Source organism: Pseudophryne corroboree, chromosome 7 (genome assembly GCF_028390025.1).
Source record: "Pseudophryne corroboree isolate aPseCor3 chromosome 7, aPseCor3.hap2, whole genome shotgun sequence".
Lineage (NCBI taxonomy): Eukaryota > Metazoa > Chordata > Amphibia > Anura > Myobatrachidae > Pseudophryne > Pseudophryne corroboree.
Genome location: NC_086450.1, coordinates 59,141,687 through 59,159,129, shown reverse-complemented (window position 1 = coordinate 59,159,129; position 17,443 = coordinate 59,141,687). Strand labels below are relative to the sequence as shown.

General features: G+C 42.6%; 1 protein-coding gene across 3 annotated transcripts in view; it reads right to left on the bottom strand.

Moving 5' to 3' along the window:
* Positions 1-4,487: 4,487 nt before the first annotated feature.
* Positions 4,488-17,443, bottom strand: part of UBE2F (ubiquitin conjugating enzyme E2 F (putative)) — a 490,291-nt gene continuing 477,335 nt past the window's right edge. For all 3 annotated transcript variants that reach the window (XM_063933173.1, XM_063933174.1, XM_063933172.1), the window contains one exon: positions 4,488-5,620. In XM_063933173.1, coding sequence (XP_063789243.1) covers positions 5,570-5,620 — 51 coding nt within the window. In that variant the 3' untranslated portion in view covers positions 4,488-5,569. The remainder of the gene's footprint in view (positions 5,621-17,443) is intronic.

Below are 17,443 nucleotides of genomic sequence, written 5' to 3'. Positions count from 1 at the left end.
TGTACATTCATTTTTATCCTTTATAAAGCCTCAACTAGGGGCAAAAAGCATTGGGACTACTTACTTTGGACCTACAGTAGATCCGGAAAGTATTCATAGCGCTTAACTTTTTCCACATTTTGTTATGTTACAGCCTTATTCCAGAATGGAATAAATTCATTTTTCCCCCTCAAAATTCTACACACAATACCCCATAATGACAATGTGAAAAGTCTTTTTGTGATTTTTGCAAATTTATTAAAAATAAAAAATTAAGAAATCACATAAGTATTCTCAGCCTTTGCCATGAAGCTCAAAATTGAGCTCAGGTGCATCCTGTTTCCACTGATAATCTCTGAGATGTTCCTACAGCTTAATTGGAGCCCACCTGTGGTAAATTCAGTTGATTGGACATGATTTGGAAAGGCACACACCTGTCTATATAAGGTCCCACACTTGACAGTGCATCTCTGAGCACAAACCAAGCATGTCAAAAGGAATTGTCTGTAGACCTCCGAGACAGGATTGTCTCGAGGCACAAATCTGGGGAAGGGTACAGAAAAATATCTGCTGCTTTGAAGGTCCCAATGAGCACAGTGGCCTCCATCATCCGTAAATGGAAGAAGTTCAGAACCACCAGGACTCTTCCTGGAGCTGGCCGGCCGTATAAACTGAGCGATCGGGGGAGAAGGGCCCTAGTCAGGGAGGTGACCAAGAACCCGATGGTCACTCTATCAGAGCTACAGCATTCCTTTGTGGAGAGAGGAGAACTCTCCAGAAGGACATCCATCTCTGCAGCAATCCACCAATCAGGCCTGTATGGTAGAGTGGCCAGACGGAAGCCACTCCTTAGTAAAAAGCACATGGCAGCCCGCCTGGAATTTGCCAAAATGCACCTGAAGGACTCTCAGACCATGAGAAACAAAATTCTCTGGTCTGATGAGACAAAGATTGAACTCGTTGGAGCGAATGCCAAGTGTCATGTTTGGAGGAAACCAGACACTGCTCATCAACAGGCCAATACCATCCCTATAGTGAAGCATGGTGGTGGCAGCATCATGTGGGGATGTTTTTCAGCGGCAGGATCTGGGAGACTAGTCAGGATAGAGGGAAAGATCAATGCCGCAATGTACAGAAACATCCTGGATGAAAACCTGCTCCAGAGCGCTCTTAACCTCAGACTGGGGCAATGGTACATCTTTCAGCAGGACAACGACCCTAAGCACAAAGCCAAGATATCAAAAGAGTGGCTTCAGGACAACTCTGTGAATGTCCTTGAGTGGCCCAGCCAGAGCCCAGACTTCAATCCGATTGAACATCTCTGGAGAGATCTGAAAATGGCTGTGCACCGAAGCTTCCCATCCAACCTGAAAGAGCTTGAGAGGTGCTGCAAAGAGGAATGGGCGAAACTGCCCAAAGATAGGTGTGCCAAGCTTGTGGCATCATATTCAAAAAGACTTGAGGCTGTAATTGCTGCCAAAGGAGCATCAACAAAGTATTTAACAAAGGCTGTGAATACTTATGTACATGTGATTTCTTAGTTTTTTTTAATTTTTCATAAATTTGCAAAAATCTCCCAAAAAGTTTTGTTCACTTAGTCATTATATGGGGTATTGTGCGTAGAATTTTGAGGGAAAAAATTAATGTATTCCATTTTGAGATAAGGCTGTAACATAACAAAATTAGGAAAAAGTTAAGCGCTATCAATACTTTCCGGATGTACTGTAGGTCCAAAGTAAGTAGTCCCAATGCTTTTTGCCCCTAGTTGAGGCCTTATCAAGGATAAAAATGAATGTACATCATTGGGATATACAGTATATACCATGTTAGTTTCTTGAATTAGCATTACTACGTGGCCGGAAATTAACATTTCGCACTGGAATTGGAAACCCACTGGGGCCAGAACAGAAAGTGTGTCCATCATATTATATATTATATAATGAACTGATCTGCGAGCGACGCTGCGTCTTTGTACGCAGCCGCCAGGACTCGTACAGCCGCTGGTGGGAGTCTCCATACAAAACCAGGCGGCTGCGACATATGCATATTTTTGCACAGTAGGGCTGTGTACACATTCCCAGCGGCAGTGACATTAGCGCACATCTCTGAATGAGGCCCACTGTATGTAATGTGTGTGTGATGGCAACTCCAAATATACAGTGATAATATGTTAGTGCTTTACAAATTAAATGGTACAGTAACATTAATATTTTATCTGGCATCCGCCCCCAAACAATGCAACATGGCTTCTTTGATGGTCTATTTTTCTAGTTTACGTGACTGTAATTTTCAAATGGGTATGGATCAGAGTTGTTAGCAAACCAAAAAAAGTTAGCAACTGGGCAAAACCATGTGCACTGCAGGTGGGGCAGATGTCACATGTGCAGAGAGAGTTAAGATTTAGGTGGGGTGTGATCCAATCGAAATCTAAAATGTAGTGTAAAAATAAAGCAACCAGTATTTACCCTGCACAGAAACAGTATAACCCACCCAAATCTAACTCTCTGCACGTTACATCTGCCCCACCTGCAGTGCACATGGTTTTGCCCAATTGCTAACAACTCTGAATAACCTCCTACAGCCGTACAGATCCCTGCAGTCCAGCAGCAGAGAGCAGATCAGTAGATGAGTGTGCTAACTGGGAGGGAGGCATCTACCTATACACAATGGAAGCGAGAGAATGACAGAACAGGACGAACAGGGTTCCGTAACTGGACAGAGCGGTTATATGAGGTGTCTGTCTTACTGACGTGATGTCAGACGCAGCTTTATATGACACACTGTTTTTAATTCCAAACTTGTTTTTCAATATGCTACCATGTACTGCAATGACTGGTGGATTGCTGCCTCACAAGGCCACATCGTACACTTAGCACTGAAGAATACAGTATAATGATTCATTCCTGAATTAACACAATTACCTGCAAGCAAAACTACCATTCCACTTAAGAATGGTGATTCAGAGGACTTGAACACTGTTGCTGCTGTCCTCCATTTAGGAAGTTGCTTGTAAATTATAAGGCACCTGGAAAACCATTATACAGATGTGTCCTCATGCATCATTTGCTGCAGTCGCGACAAACAGCCCCTCTTGGCGCGCCAGGTCCCGTGAGACGCGGCTAGCGTCAGACATCCTTTTTGCCAAAAATGCACTTAAGCAATGCGGCTATGACGCACCGAGAGACTGCACTGATTCATTTGGTAAGCGACACTTGTATATCTGTGTACGACAGTCTCTGAATCTGTATAGGAAGTGCTACAATGTAGCGGCTGCAGCTTTTTTACATGCCAAGTTCCGCTGTGCTTCATATATAGACTCAGTCGCACACAGATATACAAGTGTCACATATCAAAGTAATCAGCACAGTATCCTGGTGCGTCCAAGTCATATTGGTATTGGTAGATGCATTTTCAGCAAAAAAAAAAAGATGCTGAGTTGCACAGGACCTAGCGGCTCACTTGCGCCAGGCATCTCACGATGCATGACATACTGAGGCTGGATGTATGAGGACACATCTGTTTTATCGTTATAAAAATGGAACTTTTTGTCTTACAGACCTACTTAAAATTATATGAAGCATCCTATATAATAAAAGGCTAACACTGCTCCTCACCTCTATGGGGGGAATTCAAGTGTTATGCTGTTCTGTCATCTTGACGGACTGATAACTAGTTATATATAATGTTTCTTACAAAGTTGGCTTAGTGGTTAAGATGGGTTTGGTATGAAATACCGGTGGTCAGAATGCTGGCGGTCACATGACAGACAGCAGCATCCCGACACTGAAGATGTAACTATTTTTACCCTCTCCTAACCCTCTGCGGGTGGCGGCTAAGGCTAACCCTTCGGTGGTGTGGCTAAAGTAAACTTCCCCCAGTGTCTAACCCTAACACCCCAGGCCCTAACCGTGACCCGAACCCCGGTACTCACCATCGGGATGTCTGTTGTCAGTGTTCCGGTGCCGGTCACATGACCGCCGGCATCCTGACTGCTGGAAGAATAATGGTAAGAAAAGACGTTCGCTAGACCAGTTTTCATACGCTAACGTCAGCCCATCATGACCACTTTGCCATGTACAGATAGGGACCACCAGCATCAGAGGAGCCTTGTCGTGAGGCCTGGTGGCTTCATCATTCATTTGCAAATGTATGTAACTAAGACCTCTGGATTTCTATAACACACACACACACATATATATATATATATATATATATAGTCCTTCATGTCTTAGTACAGGTACAGCATGGTGTGCTGGGGGACACCAGGGGTTAATCCTCAAATGTACTTCTGGCTTATACTACCCCCTCCCGTTCATGCACCTGAGTTGTATTTTCTAATTGATATGAGCAACTTACATATTGTTTAATTTTGCCATGATGCCTCAAACACATCAAACGACACTATACATTAGTTTTGGCAAGCACACTGCAAACAATAATATCCATCTGCAAGAACCGCTTTAAATAAATACAGAGTCTTCACAAATTAAGACACCAGACAGCCATGCTAGAGCAAAGAAAGTGCATATCCGTGTATTTATATTACCCATATACATTTTCAGGGTGTGGTTACAGAGTTTCCATCAAAGCGCCTTTAATCAAGATAATAATTTAAAGTTGCAATATCACAGTAATTTCACCCCTGTTCTAACCTCTGTGAAATCCCACCCTGTGCACTAGTAACTCTTTCACTGCCAGAAGATCTGCATTACTGCCCCGACCTCTGCCAGTGCACAGATAAAATCATAGTTTAAAAATAATGTATTTTAAGATGCTGCCACGCAAGCCCACTAGTTACTGAGACTTGTCACGTGGATTTGGTGTCTAGCTCCAGCCTCATGTGGCCCTAAACTCAGAACGCTGTAAACTTCACGTCTGGTAAGTAAGAGTTATGCAGGGACATACTGAGCTTATATTGTACATTGGGGAGCCACCAAGATTACATTGGGGTGTCAAAAAGATTTAAACCAGTTTGACTTTTGTTAAACTTTAAATTTGAGTTAGCTGCAAACTTTACCGCAGTTCCCAGAATTAAATATCGTTTGGTTGTTATGAATATTTTTGATTGCAGTTCAGCCCTAAAGAAGCCTGTAGAGGAACATCTTCTGCAATTCATCTGTAAATCTCAAAAATATACTGTTAACTCAGGACTACCTGGCAAGACATTCCCAGAGAGTACACTGTGCATCTAAACATCTGCACATCTCTGGGCAGATTTCACATAACCCTCCTTGTACGCTGTTAAGTGTTATTCAGCAATATAAAAAGAAAAAAGTAACCAAAACAAAAAAAAAAAAACAACAGAATTATTCTCCCCATGCAAATAAACAAAGAAGAAAAAAAGCACACACATCAAAAGCCAAAAACGGGGAGAAGTCGAGTTTTTGCAGTTCCTGCAGGCTGGCTGGATGCGGAGATGGCATTAAGAGTTTAGGGGCTGGAGGTAAAATGTTTGGTTTGTATCAGTCTGGCAGGGAGAGGGCACAAAACCCATTCAATGGCTTCCAGATACCTCCCCCATATGGCTCTGAAGACCCCATACAGGATGGCCAGTTCTCTTGGAAAGGCGATCATAGATTTAAAGTTGGCATCATCTGGCGTACCGCTTGATGTAATCCTCAACTTTATTCCGATACTCGTCCTGCAAGAAACAGAAAACAGAGATCTGTATAAGAGAAGCACAGAACCAGAAACAGGGCACGTCAGTAAATAACACGGCAGATAATAATTATATTGTACTCTTTCTTGGACAACTAAAGCGATGATTGCTCTGTTCTCAAATCAAACTGCAGCTAGAATGAAAGAGAACAGAAAGTCTACGAATGTTCAAACTGTGGCAGCGGCACTAAAGAGAGATGTTCTTTTTACTTGTTAGAGTGAAGTTAGAGACTGTCACATCTGTATAAATATTATCTCTTTCTTCTCAGAGGAGATTATCATCCCACACCGTCGTTATTATTATTTTTTGTTGTGTGTGTTAATTTCAACATCCCACTCCACCAGCGAGCATAGGAATAGTAAAGACTAATGCCTGTGAACTTCTGCTGTGCTGGAGATGATGACCTCCTCCAGCCAACCTCTCTAATGGCTATGTCATCAATGGGTTACACACACGGGTTCTTGTGTGTCATCAGCGATACAGGTAGCACTGGATTACAGCCCTGTCCTCAGCAGGTGTAGCCCTCACAGATACCAGGACATAGCTAGGTTCCAAAACGTCTCCGCACTGGGACATCGTCTAGGGTGTTTTTAGATGCAAAAAAGTGACAAGACCATTACTGATAATGCCAGTAGTTCACTATCGTATACATTACGGCTGGGTACGCACTATGCAATATGTAGTGTGTAGCCGACAAATTATATATTGCTAGTGCATCGGCGGGTGTGTACACCTGATATGTCTGTGAATGACATCCTTCACAGATCTAACAGATCGGCCCTGCAGTACAACCGATATATCATGCAGCTATATCGGACCATCAGGCTGACTTTGTCTACGGTCGGCGGCAGTAGCCATTGAATAGGACGTCACAAGTGGACGAGCATATTCAAGGGACTCTGCTGCCAGGTATACCGAGGCGTACGATTGGTAAGTGTGTATGCACAAGATCGTTTGTGAATAAACCTTTTCAAATCGCTAAATCGGGTGGGTGATCCGTAAGCCATAACCTCCACCCTAAACACCACCAACAAAAAACAAAACAGAGAGAGCCTGGTAAGCCATGAAAGTAAGAGAATACAGATATATGTGTTTATTTCTTGTGTTACAATAAAACTACTAAAAAACACTCAGCTAGTCATTAAACCAGATAAAAATATAATAAATAATTATACACAATTCAACATATAGATGAAGGTAACCGACCCCCATACATGCGATTCCACAATTAACTATATTATAGACCCCAACTAAATACTAAACACAAGACAAATAAGATATGTAAATAACATGAGTTCCACTACTTAGAAACCGAACATCCACAAATCCCAATATTCTACTACCTATCCAAAATACACCAAGCAGTCACCCACCTGATAGATCTACTGTATCCGGCGCGGACTCTACAGCACAGAACCTGTCACACAACATAGTCAGCGAAACATCAGAAACATATAACATGTCAAGCACATATCCAAATATTGAATATGTCTGGTGCTAGATGTTATCGCACTACAGGGGGTAATTCAATACGGATTGCAAATTCTGCTAAAAAGCAGAATCTGCGATCCTTTCTATAGCATGCTTGGGGTCGCCCATTGCAGGGCAAGGCCGCCCAGCATGCTAAATGGCCTACCCAGCGACTGCGATCGCAAGTTAATTGCATATAACCAAACTACACCAACGTAAATCTCTTTGCGCATTTCAAAATACCTTCCAACCCGACCTCTTCACAAGATCTATGTCTGTCATCCACACTCATTATTCGCTCTCATTCATGATTGCAGTACATTCTTCAGGCTGCACCCACTCTGTGGAATGCCATCCCCCACACAATAAGACTCTCTTCTAGTCTCCAAACCTTCAAGCATTCCCTGAAAACTCACCTTTTCAGGCAAGCTTACCAAAATCTGCCCACATAACCTTCATAAACTTTTCCATCCAATTACATCCCCACTGTAGAGTCCAGTCATATCCTCACATATTTTCTCTTCCTTCACTTTCCCATCCTCCTGACCCCAGACCAACATTGCAGGGTGACCATATCATACAGCCCACCAAGAATCTTTGCAATCTGGTGGACCATTATGCAAAAGATAACACCCATCCTTGTGTATCAATACCTATTTCCCTATAGATTGTAAGCAGTGCCTTCCTACCTCTCGGTCTGTCATTACCCTGTTATTTCCAATTGTAAAGCACAACGTAATTTGCTGCGATATATAAGAAACTGTTAATAATAAGAATCTAATACATTGGCGCCCTCTGTACACCAAAACCTCAACATACTTTCTTGTATAATAAATCAGGTGCAAGAACAAGAATACCAACTATGATGGTCTCAAAGTTTAATAGTGTGACAATAATTTACAATACGGTTCTAGAAGTGGACGCAGAAGAATCACTGTCACTGGTCCCCAAGCCAAAGCAGTAAGGATGTAGTACTAATTACTAATGTTTTCCATCTGAGTTGTTGGGTGTCCCTGAGGCAGAACGTCCCAAACCACACAATGACAGACCAGTGAGGATTCAGATTGCAGTACGTGTCCGCCAGCTGTATGAGTGCTTGGTGTCTAGTATGCTGTACATTCCCCTTAAAGCAGAACAATATGTCCTAATGGGAATGCTTCATGTACTATATGGATACAATATGAAATGCTGCAGGTGGAATGAAGCCTCTGGGCGCCATGTGGTTTAGTCACATAATTGACAAGCCTGGGAAATATGTTTTCCTCTCTGCAAATATGATTTATTTTCCCATGGAGTACAACATAACTGTCCTTCAGATTTAACCTTTCCCCAATTAGGGATTTCATAGGGTCGGTTTACAGAATTTCCAAGAGTATGAATTCTCTTCAAGTGCTGTTAACATTCTTCATAAAAGGCTTTAATGAACTTTTCCATCCTTTAGAATAAAGTCCTTGAAAACAGTACGTTATCTAAGCTCCCTCAGTATGTATACGCTATTCTAGTCATTACCTATAGGCGAGAGTGTGAAAGAAAACACTACATGGCATCAATTGGTTGCATTGAAAACCCTTGATCACAAGTGGAAAGTGGCCAGAAACACTCTATAGACAATGGGTTTGGCAGTAAAGCATCAATTTCCTTCCCAAATCCTTCTGCGCTCGGTCAGAGAGTTTTCTTGAAATAACTTGACGTCCCCGTTGAGTTAAAAGGAACAAAGAGGGAGAAAAGCACTTTCGGAAGTCATTGTGACAAATTATTTACTGCTCCTTTTCATCTGCAGCGAAAGAGCAGCAGAAAGAACGGAGCTTTAAATACTGGAACTAGACTGTTATTGAGGATCCTATTAAACAAACTGTCACCAGAAGCTGAAAAACTGTATAATGGGGCCAAAACTGAGAGATTCAGACTCACAACGCTTTCGTTCCACAGCTACTATTTACAAAGAAAAATATCAAACTAGAGATATAGGGGTCTATTTAGTAAGTATTGGAGAAAGATAAAGTTCCAGCCAATCAGCTCCTAACTGCCATGTTACAGGCTGTGTTTGAAAATGACAGTTAGGAGCTAGTTGGCTGGTACTTTATCTCTGTTCACTTTATCTCTCTCCAACGCTTAGTAAATAGGCTCCTGAGTTTGAAAACTGACAGTTGGGAGCTGCTTGGTCGGTACTTTATCTCTCTCCAAAGCTGAATAGATTGGGGCCCATTATCAACAAGTTTAAGTGATTTAAAACGTGATACATGTGCTAAATGTTGCTCCAACCAAACAGCTGACAGTGCGGAGCTGATTGGCTGGAGCACCATTTATCATACGTAAGGCAACGGGTTTTAAATAGCTAAAACTCATTGATTAATGGGCCCTATAGACCCCTCTAGTATTATCCAGTACATTAATGCAACATTGGCTTGTCCAAGATCACCCCTCAAAGTTGCAGGTTGCAATGCCAAAGCCATGCCACGTTATCTGTTTAAACAAATACTGTAGGAAACGTGAAGTTTGGTTTATACAGAGATGCACCGATATCTGCTCCTTCCACCATATAACGCAGAATCTGCAAACTATCCTGGGCCTCAGATCTAATAATCATACATGTAATAATGAATAAAGCATCTGGGGTTGTCTCTAACCTATTGTTTGTGTGTGTCTAGAAGTCTGTTCCATTGGATCTTTAAGGGAAGGCTAATAAAACTGTTGTTTGAAAATGAAATAATAGAGAAATCTGCAGAGTACTGTCATATGTTAGACGCATGGAACGTTCCTCTAGTTTCTGAAAGCCACGTCTGATGTTGTTTAGTTTAATAGAAGACCTATAAAAACTCTGCTCCCTTTTTATTTGCCTTTATAGACCTCATTTAGCTGTAGGAGAAAATCCAACTGGAAGGTCCAATTTTACACCTTGGCAAAAAACATGTTGAGTTGCAGGGAGGACACATTTAAAAAGTGTAGACAGATTTAGAGTTTGGAGGAGGGCCTGACCTAGCTCAACTCTAAATCACACTGTAAAAATAAAGTTACCCAATACAGTATATACGCTACATACAAAAGAAGGTGACCTACAATATCATTAATTGGCTAGATTTGTCCTAACTGTAAATGATGCCCGCCAGTATATGGTTATTATAACTTAAACAACTGGTAACAACCATCATTATGGATATTTACTTGTGTTTTAAATGTACAATATCCAAGGTCAAAGTCATACAATTCTAGCTGTTAAAACGCTATACTAAACAAGAAAACTGCTGTTGTAGCCTTCACTAAAGAAAAAATAGACAATAACGATAAAACAATATAAAAAAAGAATAATAATATAAATGACGCTGCAAATCAAAAAAAAAGTATAACTTTTTAATCAACACCCATAAACCACAAAGAATTATTGAAGACTAATGAAAAAATAATATACACAATGTTAAAGTTAACCACTTAACTGATGATTTTTCCCTTCAAAACCGTTCATAAAATAGTTTAAAAAAAAATGTATTGAATATAGTTTAAAAAGTATTTTTTAAAATATTATATTATGCACAACAGAAATGCCTCGTCAAAAAAACTGGGGAACACAGTGGGGCGCCATGGTCGCATGTGATCTGACCATGCCAGTTACCGTATATACTCGAGTATAAGTCGACCCGAATATAAGCCGAGGCACCTAATTCTACCACAAAAACCTGGGAAAACTTATTGACTCGAGTATAAGCCTAGGGTGGGAAATGCAGCTCTAGCCGTACACAGCCCTCAGTGCCAGATATGCCCTCATAGTGCCAGATATGCCCCCACAGTGCTGCCAGATATGCCCCCACAGTGCTGCCAGTTATGCCCCCACAGTGCTGCCAGATATGCCCCCACAGTGCTGCCAGTTATGCCCCCACAGTGCTGCCAGTTATGCCCCCACAGTGCTGCCAGATATGCCCCCACAGTGCTGCCAGATATGCCCCCACAGTGCTGCCAGATATGCCCCCACAGTGCTGCCAGATATGCCCCCACAGTGCTGCCAGATATGCCCCCACAGTGCTGCCAGTTATGCCCCCACAGTGCTGCCAGTTATGCCCCCACAGTGCTGCCAGATATGCCCCCACAGTGCTGCCAGTTATGCCCCCACAGTGCTGCCAGTTATGCCCCCACAGTGCTGCTAGATATGCCCCCACAGTGCTGCCAGATATGCCCCCACAGTGCTGCCAGATATGCCCCCACAGTGCTGCCAGATATGCCCCCACAGTGCTGCCAGTTATGCCCCCACAGTGCTGCCAGTTATGCCCCCACAGTGCTGCCAGATATGCCCCCACAGTGCTGCCAGATATGCCCCCACAGTGCTGCCAGATATGCCCCCACAGTGCTGCCAGATATGCCCCCACAGTGCTGCCAGATATGCCCCCACAGTGCTGCCAGATATGCCCCCACAGTGCTGCCAGATACGTTCCCTCCCCAAGTGCCAGGTATGCCCCACAGTGTTGTTACTTACCCCTCCGTCGATCCCGCGCTGTCTTCTGGAGGGACACGAAGCACACAGCGTGCGCGGCTCTCCTGTGTCCCTCCTGCATCTTCGGCGGCCGCGGCGGGTCTATTATAGGAAGTGCCGGTTCGTGATCAGAGGTCACGAACGGGTATTTCCTGTAATAGAACCGCCGCTGCTGCCGCCGGAGATGCAGGAGGGACACAGGAGCGCCGCGCGCTGTGCGCTCCATGTCCCTCCTTCACACTGCTCTGCCTCTGCCTGCACTGACTCGAGTATAAGCCGAGGTGGCTTTTTCAGCACAAAAAAAAGTGCTGAAAAAGTCGGCTTATACTCGAGTATATACGGTAAGTCATCACCATTTATCGGTGGACACAGACATTGCAGATTTTTCAGAGGAACTCTATGGGGAGTGAGGTAAAAATCTGCAAAGCTTCCAGTTAAGCCCCGTACACACGGGAAAAGATGTGTGCTGAGCGAGCTATCTATCACCCAGCGGTGAAATGAGTGATCACTAGATTTGGCATGCATGCCAAATCTAGAGTCAGCGATAGCGACGCATGGGGCCACGCATTTCTATCGCTGTGGGGCATACACACGGAGAGATCCGTGCTTAAATTCTAAGCAATCTAGTCAGATTGCTTAGAATTTAAGCACGGATCTCTCCGTGTGTACCCCCCTTTACATGGTGCAGGAGAGATGGATGGAAGGCCATCTTAAAATAAAGGGTTGTGTATATCCATTTCACATCGCAAAAATAACCCTGTATCAACCCGGCATATTGCCATGTCGACTGGGTAATTCAACCCGGGTAATAAGAAGGGTTATTCCTGAATACCGGGTCAGTGGCAGCGTAAACGGATTCCCGGATCGATGCGACCCGGAACCCGTTTACTACATAGGGAGAGGCGGCGCGGAGATGAGCTCATCTCCCAGCGCTGTCTCCACCCCCTGCCGCTATGGCAACCCACCCGGCATATTGCCGAGTCGGAAAGCCAGCGCAGAAGCTCCAATGCGGTATCCCACCTGGGAAGGACCCGTTTCCAATTCCTGGGTGGGATCCGGCATTGGAGATCTGAATGGGGTATTAGTGGTGGGGGTGGAATAGTTAAGTTTAGCGAGTACTAAAGGTATCTACTGTTTCATTAGGCCTGTTATAATCTATGGTTAAAACAAATATGCAATTTCAGGGACTGATTTTGTATACAAAATCACTTAAACATTAAAAAAAATAAAGAAAATCTTCTATACATCACATGCAGATTATAAGTACTTTCAAAGCTTTAAGCTTAGATTCACTTTAAGATCACTTTACATTCCATGATCCAGTAAATGGTATTATTACTTTTTTTTCCCAACATTTATTTTTTTATTAGAAGTTTCATGACTAGCTGACAAGTAGTATTTATTTATGTTATTTATTACCGGTTATTTATATAGCGCACACATATTCCTCAGCACTTTACAGAGAATATTTGCCCATTCACATCAGTCCCTGCCCCAGAGGAGCTTACAATCTAGATGCCCTATAACATGTACACACAGATACTGTACATTCACTAGGGTTAATTTTTGTGGAGAGCCAATTAACCTACCAGTATATTTTTGGATTGTGGGAGGAAATCGGAGCACCCGGAGGAAACCCACATATTATCAGGTATATTAGTCATTTTATTTATAAAATAATGAACTTTTATTTTTAAACCAATTGTGTTTACGGTTTATTGTTATACAGTATAATCTTTTGGATATACAACTCAGAAATATATAACAACCTCTTACAAATAAATTGATGAATAAAAATAATAATAATAATAAACACTCTTCTGAAGGTCGAAAAAAAATATTATGCTTTATAAAAGACGTTAAACTTCTGTTTTCATTACACTGTTAATGAGAGATATCCAAGCACCGAAGGAGGTCGGTGATCCCAATTATGAAAACTGACATTAATTAGCCCAAGCTGTGATATAACCCCCCTCCCCACACCTTATAAAAGCCTGTTTATGCCACTTGCATCTATTGAAGGCACACTGTCTGCTTAGGCCATGGCAGTCTGACCAAGGAACCGGCCACAGACATACTGTAAGTACTGCACTTGTGAATCCCAGGCTGATAAGTAGCCAGAGGGAACACGAGTTCATGATTATGCCTCATTATGAGGAACTCTTAAGGAACACAATGGCTTTTTATGTTTATATTTTTAACTAAACTCTTGAATTAGTTCCTAAAACACAAGGATTTGGTACCAAACACCTGTAACTCAAATACATAGATACTGAGTGCTACAATGCGTTCACTGGCTATATAAAATAAAAACACTAAAGAGTAATGTAATACTGTTTTCATTATAATTACTAGTCTATCCTGGGTAAACCATATACAAATTTTCTGATAACAGAAAAAAAATGCAAATGATGCAAAATTCACAGTTATACCCTCACTAAAGAAATAACAGGCAATACCTGTAGATCAATATAAAGACAAAAAGAATGATAACATACAGATGTAGCCACCTTTATCTTGACCGATTCTCCGCCTAGATGGGCGTTTAGTCACGCTAAGGCGATAGCTTAGCTTGCTGAGTTTAATCACAGGCAGGCGCGTTGAGGCGTTCTAGATACTCAGTATGCATTACACATCTCCACCACTGGGTGGCTAATGCTCCACTAATCCAGTACTTTCGATCGTATAGCGGCGGATTGAACTACAGCTCTGGCAAATGGTCAGTGACGACTGTAATGTTAATAGATGGTGACCAATGGTCAGACGGTGAGAGTTCTCAATATAAATAAATAGTTTATACAGACACAAACGAACATGTTAAAACACTTGTGTATGCAGACGCAAGATTGTGTATGGAGACGCAACTAATTGTGTAAAAGAAAGTATGTACAATGCATAAACACCGTGCTCTTGAAATACATGTACAGCATGAGCGTCTGAGTTCCCGTGACATTCACTTTATTATAATTTTTTTTCTTTGTTATACCTTCAATGGAAGGGTGCACACAGGTTTCACATAAATCTTGTCTTGTAACCTGATCGTAACTCCCTACCTGTCTACTGCATGAACTGTGCAGGCTCCCAGGGGGGGGAGGGGAAAGTGGGATAGGGGTAGGGCGAGGCAGTGAAAAATACAGCGTTCAAAGAACGGGCCAATGCTGAAGGAGCGTCAGAATCCCCTAGCTAAAATACACAGGGTCGATAGGGATAAGTGAGGTCTATGCACATAACGATACACCAGACCCCATCGCATCACAAAGTGACAAAATGTACGAGTCACTTGAACCCCCGCCTTGTTGCTTTATGTGCATAGACCTCGCTTAACCCTATCGCCCCTGTGTATTTTAGCTAGGGGATTCTGACGCTCCTTCAGCACTGCCCCGTAGCCTGCAAAACCTATGCCGTCACTCGCTCCATAGCTGAGTGCTGACACAAGGCGGATGTTCATATGCCTTGGACATTTTGTCACTTTGTGATGCGGTCTGGGGTATCGTTAAGTGCATAGACCTCGCTTATCCCTATCAACCCTGTGTATTTTAGCTAGGGGATTCTGACGCTCCTTCAGCATTGCCCCATGACCTACAAAATCTGTGCTGTTACTTGCTCCATAGCCGAGGGCCTCCATGGGGCAAGAAGTCACAGGCAGTAGCCATTTCAATTGAGTCTGCCATGCTACAGAATTGTATGTGTACCGTATGGTGCATAGAACCTTAACAGTACAACTGCTCCTGCAGCTTTGCCCTGGTTTATGTGAATAACTCCCTCCATGTCTACTGCATGACCTGTGCAGGCTCCCAGGGGGGAAGGGCGATGGGCTAGTGGGAGGCAGTGGAAAATACCGTGCATTTGAAATGCAAGTACTGTATGAGTCCGAGTCCCCATTATGTTCTTCTAGTGTACTAATTAGCACGAACAGCTTGTAATGTACAGTGGCAAGTTTAATCTTTCTATGTATAATGGAGAGATAAAAGCTCCTCCCTAAGTTCCTAGATGCCAAATCACCGTCCTTAGTATCTCTGTACAGTATGTTCTACTAGTGTATTAATTAGCATGAACAACTTTTAACTGGATGCCAAATCACCGTACTTAGTATTTCTGTACAGTATGTTCTATTAGGGTACTAATTAGCACGAACAACTTGTAACGTACAGCGGCAAGTTTAATCTTTCTATGTATAATGGAGAGAGACAAAAGCTCCTCAGTAAGTTCCTGGATGCCAAATCACCATTCATAGTATCTCTGTACAGTTTTTTCTATTAGGGTACTAATTAGCACGAACAGCTAATTAGTACCCTAATAGAACATACTGTACAGAGATACTAAGTACGGCGATTTGGCATCCAGGAACTTAGGGAGGAGCTTTTATCTCTCTCCATAATACATAGAAAGATTAAACTTGCCGCTGTACGTTACAAGCTGTTCGTGCTAATTAGTACCCTAATAGAACATACTGTACAGAGATACTAAGTACGGTGATTTGGCATCCAGTTAAAAGCTGTTCGTGCTAATTAGTACACTAGTAGAACATACTGTACAGAGATACTAAGGACGGTGATTTGGCATCTAGGAACTTACAGAGGAGCTTTTATCTCTCTCCATTATTCATAGAATGATTAAACTTACCACTGTACGTTACAAGCTGTTCGTGCTAATTAGTACACTAGTAGAACATACTGTACAGAGATACTAAGGACGGTGATTTGGCATCTAGGATCTTACCGAGGAGCTTTTATCGCTCTCCATTTTACATAGAAAGATTAAACTTGCCGCTGTACGTTACAAGCTGTTTGTGCTAATTAGTACCCTAACAGAACTTACTGTACAGAGATACTAAGTACGATGTTTTGGCATTCAGTTAAAAGCTGTTCGTGCTAATTAGTACACTAGTAGAACATACTGTACAGATACTAAGGACGGTGATTTGGCATCTAGGAACTTAGGAAGGAGCTTTTATCTCTCTCCATTATACTTAGAAAGATTACAATGGAGAGAGATTAAAGCTCCACCCTAAGTTCGTGGATGCCAAATCACCGTCCTTAGTATCTCTGTACAGTATGTTCTACTAGTGTACTAATTAGCACAAACAGCTTGTAACGTACAGTGGCAAGTTTAATCTTTCTATGTAAAATGGAGAGCGATAAAAACTCCTCCCTATGTTCCTGGATGTCAAATTACCATGCTTAGCATTTCTGTACAGTATTTCCTATCTAGCCAGAAACCCTGCATCCTGTGCAAGCTAGGCGGACAAATGGAGGGGACCCAAAACACGGTTGCTTCCCGTTTCCCTTTCCAGTGTCACATAAACTAGTGGTTGGTCTGCCCCAAAAACCAAGAGTCTCCTCTTTTGTATGGTACCAGTCCTGAGTCTCTGGGACACCCAGAACTAGAGATATCAATACGCAAAGTGGACCCATTTTCCCATATACTATAATGGGCCCGTTAATTCAGACCCACCATGGGTTCCGACGCTTGCCATGAGCCTTTTGGGGGTCACAGAAACTTGGGGTTGGTACCCTCCGGTAGCTACTTGTCTCCCCTTCCATACCAACCTAGCAATGAAGGCTCCCACCTCCCACGCTGAGAGTCCCAGGTTTAAGTCCAAAAGTGCAAACCTTTTTTTTTTATATGTTCCCGTGACATTCACTTTATTATTTTTTTTCTTTGTTATACATTCAATGAAAGGGTGCACACAGGTTTCACATAAATCAAAGTAAATCTGCAGCAGCGATGAATTCCGCTATATACAAATACACAGCGGTAATGAGTATAAATTAGTGTATTCCAACGCAACTAACTGAGCAACACAGTACTGTAGATCGTCTGCATTTGTGTATTGTACCTGACCTGAACTCCTTCCCTGTCCACTGCATGACCTG